This window comes from Anomalospiza imberbis, chromosome 2 (assembly GCF_031753505.1).
Source record: "Anomalospiza imberbis isolate Cuckoo-Finch-1a 21T00152 chromosome 2, ASM3175350v1, whole genome shotgun sequence".
Taxonomy (NCBI): Eukaryota; Metazoa; Chordata; class Aves; order Passeriformes; family Viduidae; genus Anomalospiza; species Anomalospiza imberbis.
The window spans coordinates 111,316,872-111,331,525 of record NC_089682.1 but is presented as its reverse complement, the minus strand read 5'-3'; the positions used below and the strand labels follow the sequence as shown (position 1 = coordinate 111,331,525).

At 43.5% G+C, this 14,654-nt stretch overlaps 1 protein-coding gene across 1 annotated transcript in view; it reads left to right on the top strand.

Moving 5' to 3' along the window:
* The first annotated feature begins 476 nt into the window (after positions 1-476).
* EFNB2 (ephrin B2) overlaps positions 477-14,654 on the top strand; it is a 46,040-nt gene continuing 31,862 nt past the window's right edge. Inside the window, exon 1 of the mRNA XM_068182569.1 lies at positions 477-1,679. Within this exon, the coding sequence (XP_068038670.1) occupies positions 1,552-1,679 (128 nt within the window). The 5' untranslated portion in view covers positions 477-1,551. The remainder of the gene's footprint in view (positions 1,680-14,654) is intronic.

The following is a 14,654-nucleotide window of genomic DNA, read 5'->3' as shown; positions in this document are numbered from 1 at the left end:
CAGCCCTTTCCCGCGCCACGGCGCGGAGGTGGCCGCTGCCGCGCAGCGCCTGCAAGCCGCGCTCCCCGGGGTGCTGCGCTCGCAGCGGCGGGCAGGGTCGGGGCTCCCGGCCCCGCGGCTGCTCCCCGCTCTTTGAACGGCAGCGTACTTGGGAAACAGTTTTAGCAAAGGCTGGTTTTTAATGCTTGTTTAATTTCATTTCTTCCCCCCGATTTCGCTCCATCTGAGCCCGCCGCGCCTCCCGCACAGCCCCGGTGTGAGTCAGAGCGAATAGACTCTCCGCGCACGTCGGGCAGCGGCCGCCCGCGGCGCGGCGCGGCGCGGCGGGGCCGGGGGGTGTTACCTGCCGGCCCGCTCGGCTGGGCTCGGCGCGGCCCCGCCCGCCGCTCGGCGGTAAGTGACAGGCGCGGCGCCCAACCAGCGCGGCGGCCCGCCGGCGGCCCTATGAGCGGCGGCGGCGGGGCAGCGGGGCCGCGCTTATATGGCTACGGCAGCGCGCTGCCGCCGGCCGCGCTCCTGCGCCGAGGACTCGCAGCGGTGGCATCGAGGGTTGGAAGCGCCGCGCTGGGAACGAGAGTGGCTGGCGCCGCTTCTCTTCGCTCCATTCCTTCTCCTCCGCGGTGGGTTGCGCGTCGGCGCAAGTCCCGCGCCCGTCGTTCCTCCTTCTCAGTCGGCCGCCGCGGCGCGCACTGCAGGTCGCGCAACGGGAGAGGGACGCTTTGACGCTGCGACCCCCCTGCCCCCCCCCCCCCCCGTTTTGGTCTATTTTATTTTTTATTTTCGTAGTCATTACTGTCCACCCCTGTTTCTTTCCTGGCTCCGCTCCGTGGTCTTTGCCGGCGACAAGGACAGCAGTGTCCCTCGGGGAAGCCAGAGCCCTGCGGATGCGCCTCCCCGGGACCGGGGGAGCTGACTCGGAGTGGATTTATTGACTCGCGGTTGCTTCCGAGCTGCCCGAAACGGCGCGGGCTGGTGCCCGTGCGGATTGCGAACTGCGGGGAGCAGTGAGAGACATACAGGAGGAGCCGCCCGCCGGAGCTGTGTCCTTTTCCCCCCGACCCTTTTATTTCTCCCGCCACCCTTTATTTTACCTTTTTGTGATTTATTTTTTGTTTTACTCCTTTTCACGCGGGCCTTAGACACTGTGAACGCGTATGGCGCTCTGGATCCAAATGGGAGTTGGCAGTTTGAGTGGCATCTTCCAAGGCAGCCGGGAGACCCTCACTAAGAAGAGGGACTAAGGCGTTTGCATTTTTTTTTTTTTTTGCTATTGCTGTTACTTCGGAGGTAGCTTGGATCTGACCTCACAGGAGATATTCCTACATGCGAGTGGCATACATGACTCAGTAGATCTGCTTGCAGCTCTCGCCAAGTGCATCGTCGACTCTTACTGATTTTTTGAATTTTTTTAAATTATTCTTATTTTTCCTATCAATCATCCCATCTGTTGGGATACCAGGCACCCACCCTGCTGTTGCCGCTCAGGTGCGTGGGAAGGCGCACGGCGGAGTTGGCGAGGCTCCGGGGAGGGACTCGGTGCCGCCTGCGACCATGGCAGCGCGGAGGCGAGATGCCTCCGCCTGGAAGTACTGCTGGGGAGCCGTGATGGTTTTATGCAGAACTGCACTAGCGCGGTCCATCGTTTTAGACCCCATATATTGGAATTCCTCTAACCCCAAGTAAGTTTCCATCCCGCTCCCGCTCGCTGTCTCCCCGGGGACCGGCGCTGTGCTCCGTGCGCGGGGGAGGGACGGGATGGTGCCGTAGGTCGGCCGCGGCCGCCGGGAGACACGGGGACGGGGCGGAGTGCACTAGCGGTGAGCGGCGGGGGCTCCGGCCGTGGCTGGCAGCGGGATCCGGCTCTTCCCGGGCGGGAGTTTCGTGTGACGGCGGAGCTGCCCCGTCGCCCCTTGCCCCCGGCAGGAGGGTCTCGGGAGGGAGGAGGGAGTACCGGGGCGGCGGACCGGTAGCGGGCTGGGGAGTGGTGCGGCGGTAGCAGGATAAAACCTGCGGGCAAAGTCCGGGCTCGCCCGGGCTAGAGCAGCGGAGGAGCCGGGCTGCGCTGAGTTGCCAGGAAAGGGTGATACTCTCCAACTTCTCCGTCTGCAGATGCAAACTCATCCCATTGACTCCAGCGAAGTTACATCTGCTTATAACAGGGCTAAATTTGGTTGTGGAGTTGATGGTATCAAGGCACATGTCAGTGAGTAATGAACTAAGCATTACCCATCACACAACCATATAGTGTCATTCTTCATTAACAAACCCAAGCAGAAATGTACGTGCGTTCCCAGGACCTCACTTTTAAAGCTCATTCTTAAAAGAGATGCGTTATCTTAAATAAACAAAAAACAAAACAAAAAAAAAAAAAAATAAAAACAGCAACCTCTTTACTTAAACTTACAAAATTACTGCTGTTAGAAAGAGGAACTTTTTGAAAAATGGGTTGTTCTTCTAAAGAAAAGTGTGAGGCAGTGATGTAAAGCTACTTACACTTCTCTTTTGTCTCCTTGGATATTTGACATACAAAATGGAAGTTGGCTTTGTTCACTTGTGAGAGCCTCTGAACTCTTGTGATTAGAATCACTAGTTTGGAGAACAAAAATCGCAATAGGAAGTAGTAGATTCTAATGAGTGACGGGAATTTTAAATAAATGTGTTAAAATACTTTTTTTATATATGCATGCTTCATCTTCAGTTATATATATTTAAAATTAAATCCTATGCAATGTGTTAATTAAATTTAGCGTTTCCCATTAACTCCAGTAAGTACATGTCTTGTTTTCCCAGAGGAGTTTGTAGAGGAAATGTTAGGTGGTGATGAGACAAGTATTAATGGAGTATTTCCTGGATCAGGGATTAATCCTGCGCAGGTGGCAGGATCTCTAGGAGTTTGAAGATTTCAAAGTTTGAGTTAGGACTAGCATCTCAAGTTTACCAAGTAACCTTGCCTTACAGTCATCATCTACTGTTGTTTTCACTAAAGGGAGAAATCACTATAGATTCTGCCTGCATTATTTTTTAATACTTACTCTGTTTCTTTTTACCGGGAAGTTTCCTAATCTTTCTTAAAGAACTCAAAAAGAAAAGAAACTGGCAGGAGCGCGCTGGACTGCTCAAGTCAGAGTCTTTAATTGTAATATTGATTGACAAATACTTATTTTGTATATGCTTCAGGTGGGAAGCCTGTTAAAATTTACCTCAAGTCACTGGCTCAGCACTTCCACGATGTTGCACTCAGCAGCTGAAGCCTTTCTTTTGCTTAAGAAAGGCACGGCGTCACTGCGGAGGACAAAGCGGCCTGGCCGGTCATCAAGCGGGCTTTAGGAGGCTGTTTAGGCTCTCGAAAGGCAAAGGCTGAGAGCCGGGCTTGCATTGCAGGAGTGGGCCTGCTGTGCTGGAGGAAAACAGCCTTGGCTTGGCCTAGGAGGAAGGGGAATGCTTTTGCATCCCAGCTCTCGCTGGGTTTGTGCCTACAGAGGTCACTCTTCCAAAGCAGAAGAGCGGGCTGCTCGGGGCTCTCCTCTGCCAGCCCCAACCTGCTTTCGCATCGTTTTTAACTTACCTTGATCGCTTTTATTAGCCATCAGTGAAACGAAAGCATCCGAGCAACTGAATTCTGCCCATCTCACAGAGCCTGGGGATATGCTTCTTTTGTCAAACACGATTTGTGTTTCCATTTAGTTAATTCTAAACTGTTTGATTACAAAAAAGGTTTGAATGTTGTTAATGGTAGATCTAATGATAATATCTAATTACTTTTTCAACTTAAATGCACGCTTAAAAATAGGTTGTGTTGCTGATGTAATTGAATTTTCTTGAGTGATTCATTGAGGCTTAATCACCACAGTGAAGAAGTACACTATTAAAATTAGTCTTTTCAATTGCTGGGGCTAGTGATTTATGGGCCTCTTGGAGGCCTGGAGTTTGAGAAGGCTTGCAAATGCATTCCTGCCATTGCTGCTGGTGAGGCAGCTCTCCTTCTCCAAGCAGAATTTCTTACTAATTTTTCTCACACTTGTTTGCCTGAAGGATCCTGAATAATTTCTCCTTAGATAAGATTGTCCTCACTTTGGATTCAAGCTGAATGGTAGCTTGGGAAGTAAAGCTGTTGAATAGATCTTGGCATGGTATAATAATAAAACTCATTTCTAGGTTTGAAATAATAACTATCTTTGATGCTGGTTAATTTATTCAGGGAAGCTGTGCATTTAACTCTATTGAAAGTCTCAAGGCAAAAATCTGCTGAACAGGTAGGCAATTAAAATGGGAGAAGTTGTTAGGTTAATATGAAGTATGAAATAATAAATTTTAGGTTAATGTGAACATATAAACAGAATTGGTTTTGCACTGAAATCTACAGGTTATAATTTCAAGCAAGTGGCTGGGATGGAGAGCACACAGTAGCTATTTGAACACAGTGCTCCCCTCCCTGTTCCCCCCTTACCTTTTTAGAGGTCTGCTTTATTGCCTTGACAGAATCATGAGATTGACGTGACCTCCATAACATAATTATACCTGTGACTGTATTGCTTGGGAGGTTAAACATCGTTGTTGTAGATGGTCTTGGCATACTATAGACTTATCATCTGAAGAACTTTGGATCACCTGGTCTTGAAAACACAGAGGAAAAATTACTCTAATGTTTAACTCCTGTTGACACTTTTTAATGGGAGACTTTCTGCCTATGTTGTTTCTGCCAAGACAAGCCATGTATGCAGATAGCATGGATTAACTCAGTTTCACCAGGGCTCTGCACTGCCTTTGACACGCAGGACCACGTTATTGGGCACCTTTTAGTGAAGCAGTTGAGAAATCTCATTCAAAAAAGCATTGCTTATGTTTAAGCGTCACTGTTTCCCTGCGTGCTATAGGCCAGCGATTAAGGCGGGTCTCCTTAGTGACATGTGGAAGGTTATCCTCATAAGTGGTGCCTTTGACACTGATTAAGTTAGATTATATAGCTGTTTTTCTCTCCCTCTGATAACCAGTTATATATGGGATATTTCACAGCCTGCCTCTGAATGAATGCTAACATGTCAGAAACTGATAAAATAAACTACAATTGATGACCCTGCTAAATGTTCTATTCAGTAGCATAGAGACTAGTCTGCCTCTCATTGTATCTGAAATTCTTATTTTTGTAGGTAAACAAATGCACATTCACTACCGATTGAATAGCCCCTTGAACTATGCTCTGCAGCTTGCATTTGGGTTAATCTTGTCGGTTTTAATACAGAGGGAAAAAAAAGGAGAAAGCACCAGGGGTGGAATTGTTAGTGCTTTCACATCCACATTCCTCACATTTTGTCAGGATGATAAACTGTAGGTAATGGACAGCCCTTGTTTCACAGGACAGGCAAGCCAGCCAGAGCACAAAGAGCTTGCTAAAACGATATCTCACAACATGCTTGGGAGGCTCTCAGCTAGACAAGAATTTATTTGGGAGTCCTGTGCTGTGGGACTACACTTTCTAACCTATGCAATTACAGCTTCAAGCTGAAGAAACAGGAGTGGAAGGTTAAAATTGTTTAAACACATGCTCCTAAATTGTACCCAAAACATAGCTGTTGACACTTGGCGTGCTAATGGATGGAGTGAGTGGTGGCTTCCAGTCAGTCCATTTGATAGTTCTGCCATTTGTAGCCAGGTCTCTGAAGCACAGGTGAATTAGTAAAATTAATTCAGAGTAAACTGAAGGCCGATTTCATGAGCTGGCTTTTTTTTTTTTTTTTTCCAGCCTGTTATATGTAGAGTATAATTGTTATATTATTTATAGTAATTATCTTAAAGCATGTTATCTGTAAGCTGTGCTACGTTATTTCACTTTGTGTAATGAAGTAATTGCCTTTAGAAAGGCAGTGACTAAAAGTCATGCTAAAATCACTTAAGTTCTCCCTCTTCCCACACACAAGAATGCCTTCCACTCCTTTTTTTTTCCTTCCCCTTTTTGTTTTTTTCTCTTCCGTGTTTTATTGTAAGAAGATCACATTGCTTGAGGTGTGACACTCTGGGTCCTCTCAAATTGGGCCAAGGTTTCTGGCATGGGAAATCGGGAGCGGAGGAGCTGAGGTGACTGCTTGGACGGGCTGCCATAGACAGGCCTTTCAGCCCTGGGCAGCAGCCACAGGCAGGTCTCCTTTGGGGACCTTTTTTTCCTTTAGGATCTGGTCTTCACGCATCGTGCAAACCTGCAGTACTTGAAATTGCTTGTTGCAAATGAGAAGAAAGTGTTCTTCTGAGAAAAAAATAGTGATTACAATGTTATTCATGTGTGCCTAATGTCTGTCTGCCTTGGCTGCTGACATAAAGAAACCTGTTTTTCTGGTCATTTATCATACATCTACATGGATTTGCTTATGAGCTCATTCTTTGTGAGGCGTTGTGGAAACTTACATAGGAATGTTAAACTGCTTGAAATATTTTGATTAAAATACTGAGTGCCACAATACGTAGCCTTTTAACTAACACGCTGTTGTCTTGAGGGAGGGGAAGTTTTTTTGGGGAAGTGGGGAAGGGAGCAGCAAGGGAGAAGAGTTTGTGGGGGAGTTGCATGAAAAAGCAGAGGAAGGGAGGATAGCAAATGGACAGTGTTAGAAGAGCTTGGAAAAATCTCCTGTGGCTTCATTGTCTCCTTAAAGCCAGAGAACACAAAGACAAATGCAGTTCAGCCTTTCTCCCATGATGGAAAATGTAAACCGTTGACACAGCTCCCATGTTTAACTTGTTTAATTCTCATTTTAAATTCAGTACTATACCAGCCGTGTGAACTCTGAAGATTTCTTTAGTAATCCATTTTGTAGTTCCGAATCAAAAACAAAGTGAAAAGGTCTGACACAATTTGCTTTTATTTTTAGGCAAATCAACCCTGGTCATAGTTAATAAGGGGATTACAACCCAGACTAGGTCTTTACAGATGTAATGTAAATCAAGGGCAGAGTATAAAGAAACTGATCCCTTTTGATTGAAGTATGGTAAAAAGGCATAGAGAAACTAGCAGCAGTAATCTGATTGTATGGCAATAAAACCACCATTTTCTGTCTTTCAGATAAAAATAATGTGGTAAATCCATGCAGTTCATAAGATGTAAAGGCAGATAAAGGGTGATGCCATGGCAACATATAGATTAGCTTGATGTTAGAAATGACACGTCTCTGAAAGGGGTGTTATAAACGAAGGGCCTTGCTCCGGGCTGTAAGGTATTATGTGAAAACCGCACAAAACTTGGGGGCCGGGATTAGGAACTATGAAAGGCCTACTTGTGGCTTGGGGTGGTTGGAGCGGGGAAGAAAAGCTGCTCAGTTCTTGCTCATTGGTGGTGTATAATATGGTGAAGATAGATTTCATTTGCTGCTTTTTGCCGAGACGGGGGCCGATTAAAACTCGAGATGGCTGCAATTGTGAGGTGTGGAAGATTCTCATTTTTAACTCCTGCCCTAGCAGCAGCCTTTCTGAAGAATTGGCTGCACTTGGGATTTGTTGCCTTAATCTGTTTGGGCTTCGGGCAGGAGCATGCTGGCAAGGCACAGAGAACAGAGGGGAGAGGTAGTATTGGGGTTATCTGGAAGGAAAACAGAGAGCTTTTGATTTCAGCTGTGTTTGAGTTTGTGGTCTCCATCTCACACTCCATGGGAGCCGCAAAGATAAACAGGCTGCATTGTCTGTGCCTAGGCCAGGTGATACTTCAGCATCTCTTGTGTTTCCCATCCTGCAAAAATAGAAAAGAAACCTGAAAAACCAAAAACCGAACAACCACAAACAAACCAGCATCCATTCCTATTTACAAGACAGGCTGCAGATAACCAAATGTCTCTGGCTCTGTCTCTAGGTGGTGTTTATTTCCGAAAGGCTGGCTGAAATCTAGAAATGAATGAGATAAGCATCTGCCTCCCCCCCTCCCCCTCCTCCCCAGCCAACTTACAATCACCGGGATGAGTTTGCTGTCAGCCCCTTGAGTTTAGCCGGCAGACAATATAGCCATTGTTTAATCATTTATTTTAAGTGATCTGCAGCTACTTGGGTGTGTTTTTTCTTGCTTTTTCTCTTAAAGAACCTTTAAATAGTTAATACTTGCTTTTCTACCCAGCTGACAACCCTTAACGCCCACAACTTAAAGTCAGCATTACATTGCAAATCAGGGGTACGATTCAAATGAGAAATATCTATTTTATTGCTTGTTCATTTGTCTGCAAAGGGGGGAGAAGAAAGCACTCTGCATTTGTTAAGCGCAGTCTAGACACAAGGGGAAAAAACACCGAAGCCTACAATAACACTTGTGTCTTTCTTTACTGGGAATGAGCCTGGGATGAGCTCGGCAAAATGGAATTCATGCTGTTTGTTTGGCATTGGCTTGGACACTTTTAAAGTGGATTGGGTTTAGGGTTTGTGCTTTTTTTTAATTATTATTATTCCAGGGTTGTTTTTTATATATATAAAGATATTAATTACATGGTTGACTTTATCATTCTTGCCCTCTCCCACAGTATGCTGGAAATCTTCACAATTCTGACTTTAAAGGGGACTCCAGACCCCAAACTGTCAAGCTGCTGATGTGATTTAACAAATGAAAAATAAACAAGTGCATATAGGGAGCCGAACAGATTGGCAGAATTCACAGGACCTGAAGTGCTCAGATGGGTTTCCTGTGTTGAAACTTAACCTTCACAAATCTATAGCAAAAGATCCAATTCATTTGCTGAAATTCTCCAAAGCACAGGGGCAACCTCATCTAATTTACACGCCGGTCACATTCAAGCACCTTGCATTCTGCATTTGACAATGATTGCTAATGGGCCATTCAACTAAAGTATTTGCTTGTTAACAGGGAACAGAGCATGATAAATGTCCAGCAAGCTTGCAGCCTCCTTCAGCTTTTCAAATGCAGACTGGTGCATATTTATGGCAGGCAAATGACAAAGGGGGAAGCTGAATTACTCTGGCCTTATGCTTTCTGTTCGAACAAGGGTTAAAGTAATTAAAGAAATAATGCAAAAACCGATGTCCTTTGTTTGCCCACCATTATCCAAGTTTAGCTTTCGAACCTGCCTGTCATGTCGCATTTCAGAAATGTCCCAGATAAGGCCGGCCAGGCACAGGGAGAAATGGGGAATCATCTACGGAGCGCATCCTGGACAGTGACCCCGGCTCTCCCTGCATCCAGAGTCTTTCCCCTCCAGGTTCCCCTCATCTTAAGGAGTTTGCACTGATAGAAGCTCGAAGGTGTATTTAAAACTGAGATTTTGCCATTTTCGCTCCCGTTCTCTAAACAAGGGGGAAAAAAACCCAACACTGAAGAGTGGACAGGCTTTGAGAAAACATGTATGTTGCGTTTAGTATTTCTGAAAGCCAAGTATGAAAACAATATGGCAGATCAAAAAACAGTTTTGCATTGCTCCTTCACCCCCAGATAGACTTAAGACCCAAAAAGATACATGCACACAGAAATTTCCTAAACTTGAAGTGTCTTCAGTGTCATTTTGAATTATCCCGGTTGGGGTTTTTTTGTTGCTATTATTTTTGTCCTTGTAAATTCAGGTTTAATCTTAGCCTATCTAGTGCCTGTTCAGCTTCATGAAAATACCTCCAGTGATTTCAGTCAGTACTGCAAGTCCTGCAAGCCTGAAAGGGCTTTACATTATAATTATTTTTCATTATAGGCAAAATTTTAATTTTCTTGTTACGAAAAATATCTGTCATTTTACTCTAGGAAAGAAAGACACAGATTTTTTTTTCCTGTTAGCTGTGATGCAGAGAACTTTCCTTTGATGTGATTATATATATTGTCAAAGACAGCAAATAAGGGCAGGACCTCTATCTTTTTTGGCAATCCTGGCCAGCCAACACCCAGTGTTTCTTGAGGTATCAGTATGATAATTATAATGCAGCTGATTTAAACTTTGATGTAATAGTCTAGCCTTTCTTCTGGTTTTAAACATAAGTTACAAGCCAAAAAAGATAAAGGTTGGTAGAGGATTGTGTTGCTAGGTGAATCATTCCTGATGTATGACATATACATAACTCTAAGATGGGTTTCCTGCCTGTAGTGTTCTTTTAAAATACCTCATGGGTGATGGCTAAAATAGGCTTTACAAAACTTTATTTAGTAGGATCAGAGCTTTTTACGCTTTAAAGGAAAGTCAAGTTTTACATGTGTCAACGGAAAATAAGAAATTATTTGGCTTGTTTTACACAGCAGGATAGGTTAGATGGTGAAATTATGTTAGGCTGAAAAATTTGTGATGCTGCAAATTGCTTCTCACTGTTTTCATAGCTTTTGTTTGAATAGGGCTTTTATTTATATACCCAAACCAGAGAACAGCAGTGGGTAAGGTGAACACTGCACTGTAAAGAGAAATGTGTTTTAAAGCTAATAAGAGTGATTTGAAATTTAATTATCATTATTATTATTGTTAGTTAAAGCCCAATATCACTTGAATGCCGTTTTATTTTGGATTGGGAACTCTGCCAGACTCCAGCCTGTTAGAGCTAAGAAGACTCAAATCAAGTCCAGGCCTATTTCTGCAGCAAACGGGAATCCTGGCTCCTTGCCTGCAGATTCATTCAGGAAGACCCATCTGGCTTTTGATGTTCTCCAAGTTTGAAGCAGTTTGTTTAAGGAACCTATGCAGTGAGCACTGGTGGAAGCACACATAACTGCGCTTCTTCTGACTCCTCGTCAGTGGTGCATCGTTTCACAGTTTCATTTTTGCTTGGTGCTTGCCATCTGCTTACCTACTGCCTGAGCAGCAGTTGGTTTCTATACCTGACTAGATGAAAGTGTAAATTTGGAGTTGGGAACATCTTGACTCCTTTTAAGGATTTGCAGTCCCATAGCATTCTCTGTCCACACTTCAGTTGCTTTCTTTATGTTTAATTAATTTCAATTTTGTTCAGAAGCAGTCTAGCTTAATCACTGCACAACACTGCACCTTCAGGTTTTTGGGTGGTTTATTTTTCTAGGGTGTATTTTTGAGCTATACAGATTAGCTGAGCAGGGAAAGTCAGATTGGCATACAGATTTCTTCACTGCCTGAAAAAAATATTTAAAAGATGTTTTTTAGTGGTAATCATTCTTTGTATCAGACAGTTTTCAGGCACTTTTTGAAGAAAACCAAAAGCCACATCTTAGATTTATAACGAATGGTAGTCTTCCATTCTGTGGATCAGTGTGTGACACCCAGGCACGCAGGACTGCACTGTGCTCCTACAGCCTGACTTGGGAAACTGTCCTTATTCAGAAAAGCTCATATCGAGCATGTGCTGAATGCTGAATATTTTTGCTGAAGCAGGACAAATTAAGCATGAGCTGTCTTGAACCAAGGCCAGTGTAAGAGGTTTTTTGGGGTTGGACAAATACAGATCTCTCCAAAGCTTTGTTGCCTTTTTTAAAATCAGGAAATTATGTCAGAAGCTACGTCCCTGTCTGCATTTGGAAAGAGATATATAGCTTGCCAGTAGTCAGTGTGTCCCTTGTGCCAGCTGGGAGCTCAAGCAGATCTATCAGCTGTGCCTCTGGAGTCTGGCTGCACAGGTAGCCCTGCTTCAGCTGAATTTTCTGTGTATTTTTTAGCTCACTGTTTGATGTTATGCCAAACTGATCACTGAGAGTGACCTGAGAGCCTAGGTTTCCCCCTGCAAGAGAGGGCCCAGCTTGTGAAGGGTGCACTGGCTGAGCCTCCCTGCAGCAGAGGCTGAACCAAAGGTCAGTATCTCATGAGTGCAGGGCAGTGGGTTAAAACGGAGTGGCTGGATCTCCTGTTATCCCCAGCTTTCTGCTGAACCCCTCCAGTGGACTCTTCCATCTGGGGCAGGGATGTCAGTTCTGTCAAATGCACATTTTTGATATTTACAGAATTTTTTTAACTACTCTGGTGTAGGTTATCTTCATTTCAGAGGCTGAGATGTTGCTGTGGGCCAAAATCTGTTTCTTCACAGGTCAGACATTACTACTGCCCTGAAGGTGGCTGTGGTCGCCTGGTTTTATTCTGTTTCTGCATGTCAGTTAAACCTTGGAAAAGTTGGTACTTCATGTAAGAACATAGGATCTTTGTGCTTGCAAGTGGCTGAATCTTGGGTTTAATGTAAAGAAGCAAGTGCAGACTGATTGTAGGTCTCCCATTTAGATTTATGCTCAAGGATATTTTCTCCTTGGCATAAAAATGATTTGCCAAAAAAGGTTTTTTTGTTATACAATTCTGTTACTGATTTGGCATAACTTTTCCTGAAAGTTGTGAGTTAACAATTTGTTCTACTTCCAGTGTTTACTTATTCAGGCAAATGGTATGCAATAATACATTTTCTAACAACTGCAAAGTAGATGAAATTCTGTCTTTGAATTGGAGATACAATCACCGATTATTAATGTCTCATCAACTAACAAGACAGTCCCCGCCCTCTTTTATAGACTTTGCTTGGAGCATTTTTTGAAACAAGACTGTACAGGTGTGAGCAAACTGTAGTTAAGAGAAGGAAGACTGCAAACTTTGGTTGGCACCCTTATATTGTGGCTGACATAAGACGTTTGTTTTTCTAGCAGGAATGGTAGAGAAGAGCAGAGAATAGCACAGCAATAGAACAATCTGGTTTGCACTTTTCAAAAAGTAGTTCTTTGGCAAATGCCAGCTGCTCTTGGTTAGCTTTCTAAAAGCAAAGGCTTTAGTGACTTGTGTAAGAAACACACATGGTTTGGTTTGACTTTCTGTTCCATCTAACTACTGCTCTGCATCTTTTCAATAAAGTGCCATCTCTCTAAGGTTTGGCACACCCTGCCTCTGTGAGCACAAGTCAAGTAGAGCAATGGTTTTGTGTTTAGCTGAATTCATGGCACAGATTTTTTTTATTCGACTTTCTTTTTTATTTTTTCCCCAAAATTAAAACCATATAAATACCTGATTATCTTTGCCATAAGAGCAAAGAACTACTTTAACATTCCCAGTAGCATATTTTGAACAACAATTCTTTAATTAAAACAACATTGGTCTCTTCCTGTATTTCATGGCTAGCAAATGAGAGAAAACACCAGTGTTAATATCAAAGGGAGTCAGTTTTCATTACAGTAATGGTTCAATTGTGCAATGCTGTAGGCACTGAAATTTAATATTATTGTGACTTGTATTGTAATTGTAGGATGACAGAGGAAAATGGATTAAGTTTAAATATAAGTGTACACAGCAGCACATGGACTTTTTCAAATGGAAGCCGAAGGTTGGTACAGGATGGGTCCCCCTCTGGCTCTGTCATAATGAATTAGTATTTTGTAAATAACTGGCCACTAGACTATAGATTTATTACCTTTTGCAGATCTATGTGGACATACACAGACATACATTGATTCTGTAGTGACTGTAATTGCAGTGCGGAGTTGCAGAACGGGTTTATGCCTCTAGGCTTGCAGGGTATTTGAATGTCTAGGCTTCTTGTCTTCACCTTTCATGGAAATATTCTTGCCTGCCAGTTTGTGTAGTTTTGTTCTGAAGGATACGCCCATCCTTTTAGTTCAGGCATTGCTAACATATGCATGGCCTCAGACTGGAAAGCCCTTTGTCATCCTGATGAATAAACCGAATTCAAGTTGCAGATGATCTTTGCTTTAGAAAATTATGCTAGAGACAAAAAGTGTTAATGAGCAATATCCCCCTCTTTTCCAGTTGTCCATAAACATTCAGATTGCAATGGAAGACAGCAGTTTAAACCATCCATTACTGATCTCTCCCATGAAAGATTAAGGACAATGAAAGCTAGATGTTTCATTTGTTTGCAGTGTAGGCAAGTGGAAGATGTCCCCAAAGCAGTGCCTGAGAGTGTATTAGTGACTAAACATGATGCCTTGTCGTTTTACCCCATATCTTCACACTGTTCCTCAGATGTATGTTCACAATGAAACCTGTTCTAATGTTAAAGTGCAAAAGGGGGCAGTAAAGTGCTATCCAAAAAAAAGTTTATTTTTATGGATACTTTTTGTGGCAAAAGTTGCACTTTTCAATAGGCTTATAATTGCCCATATTAAAGTAATGATCACAATAATATCTTCTGTTTGAAAATCTTACAAATGTTGCCAAAGTGTATAATTAAGTGTTGTGGAAGTAGTGTTTGTCCTGTGTATTTCCATGTACTTCTGTCCTTGAATGGAGCCCTGAAACATGCTACATATTTGGAAGGAATCAAAGGCAGGAAACTTTCCTCAGATATATTTAGGACGTAGCTATATGAAGCACTTCTGAAAGAATTCCAGCTTTGCTAATCATCTCTGATTCTCATGTTCTGCATTACTTAGCACCACATTTCTGGAAAAGCAAAATGAAAAGAATGCTGAGGCTAGAGGTTTCTGCTTGAAGTACTAAAGTGTGTAGTGGTGGCATGGGTCAAGAGTTGGGCTCTCATCCAGACCCACATGCATCATTTGTCAAGAGGTAACTAGAAAGAGCAACTAATTACAATGCACCTACTGAGTGTTTTTTCTTTCAGAAATTTCTCAGAGTAAGCCATTTATACAGACTGCCTGCTACTTCCCGCTGCAGCCACTTGCAGTTTTTAAACTCTACGCAGAAAGCACATTTCTGTTGAAATGAAATTAAATGAAATAAGAAGGAGAATGTGCCTGTGTGTTTCTGTGCTTTTGTATGAGAGCAAATGTGCAGTGATTCCATTTGCTGAAG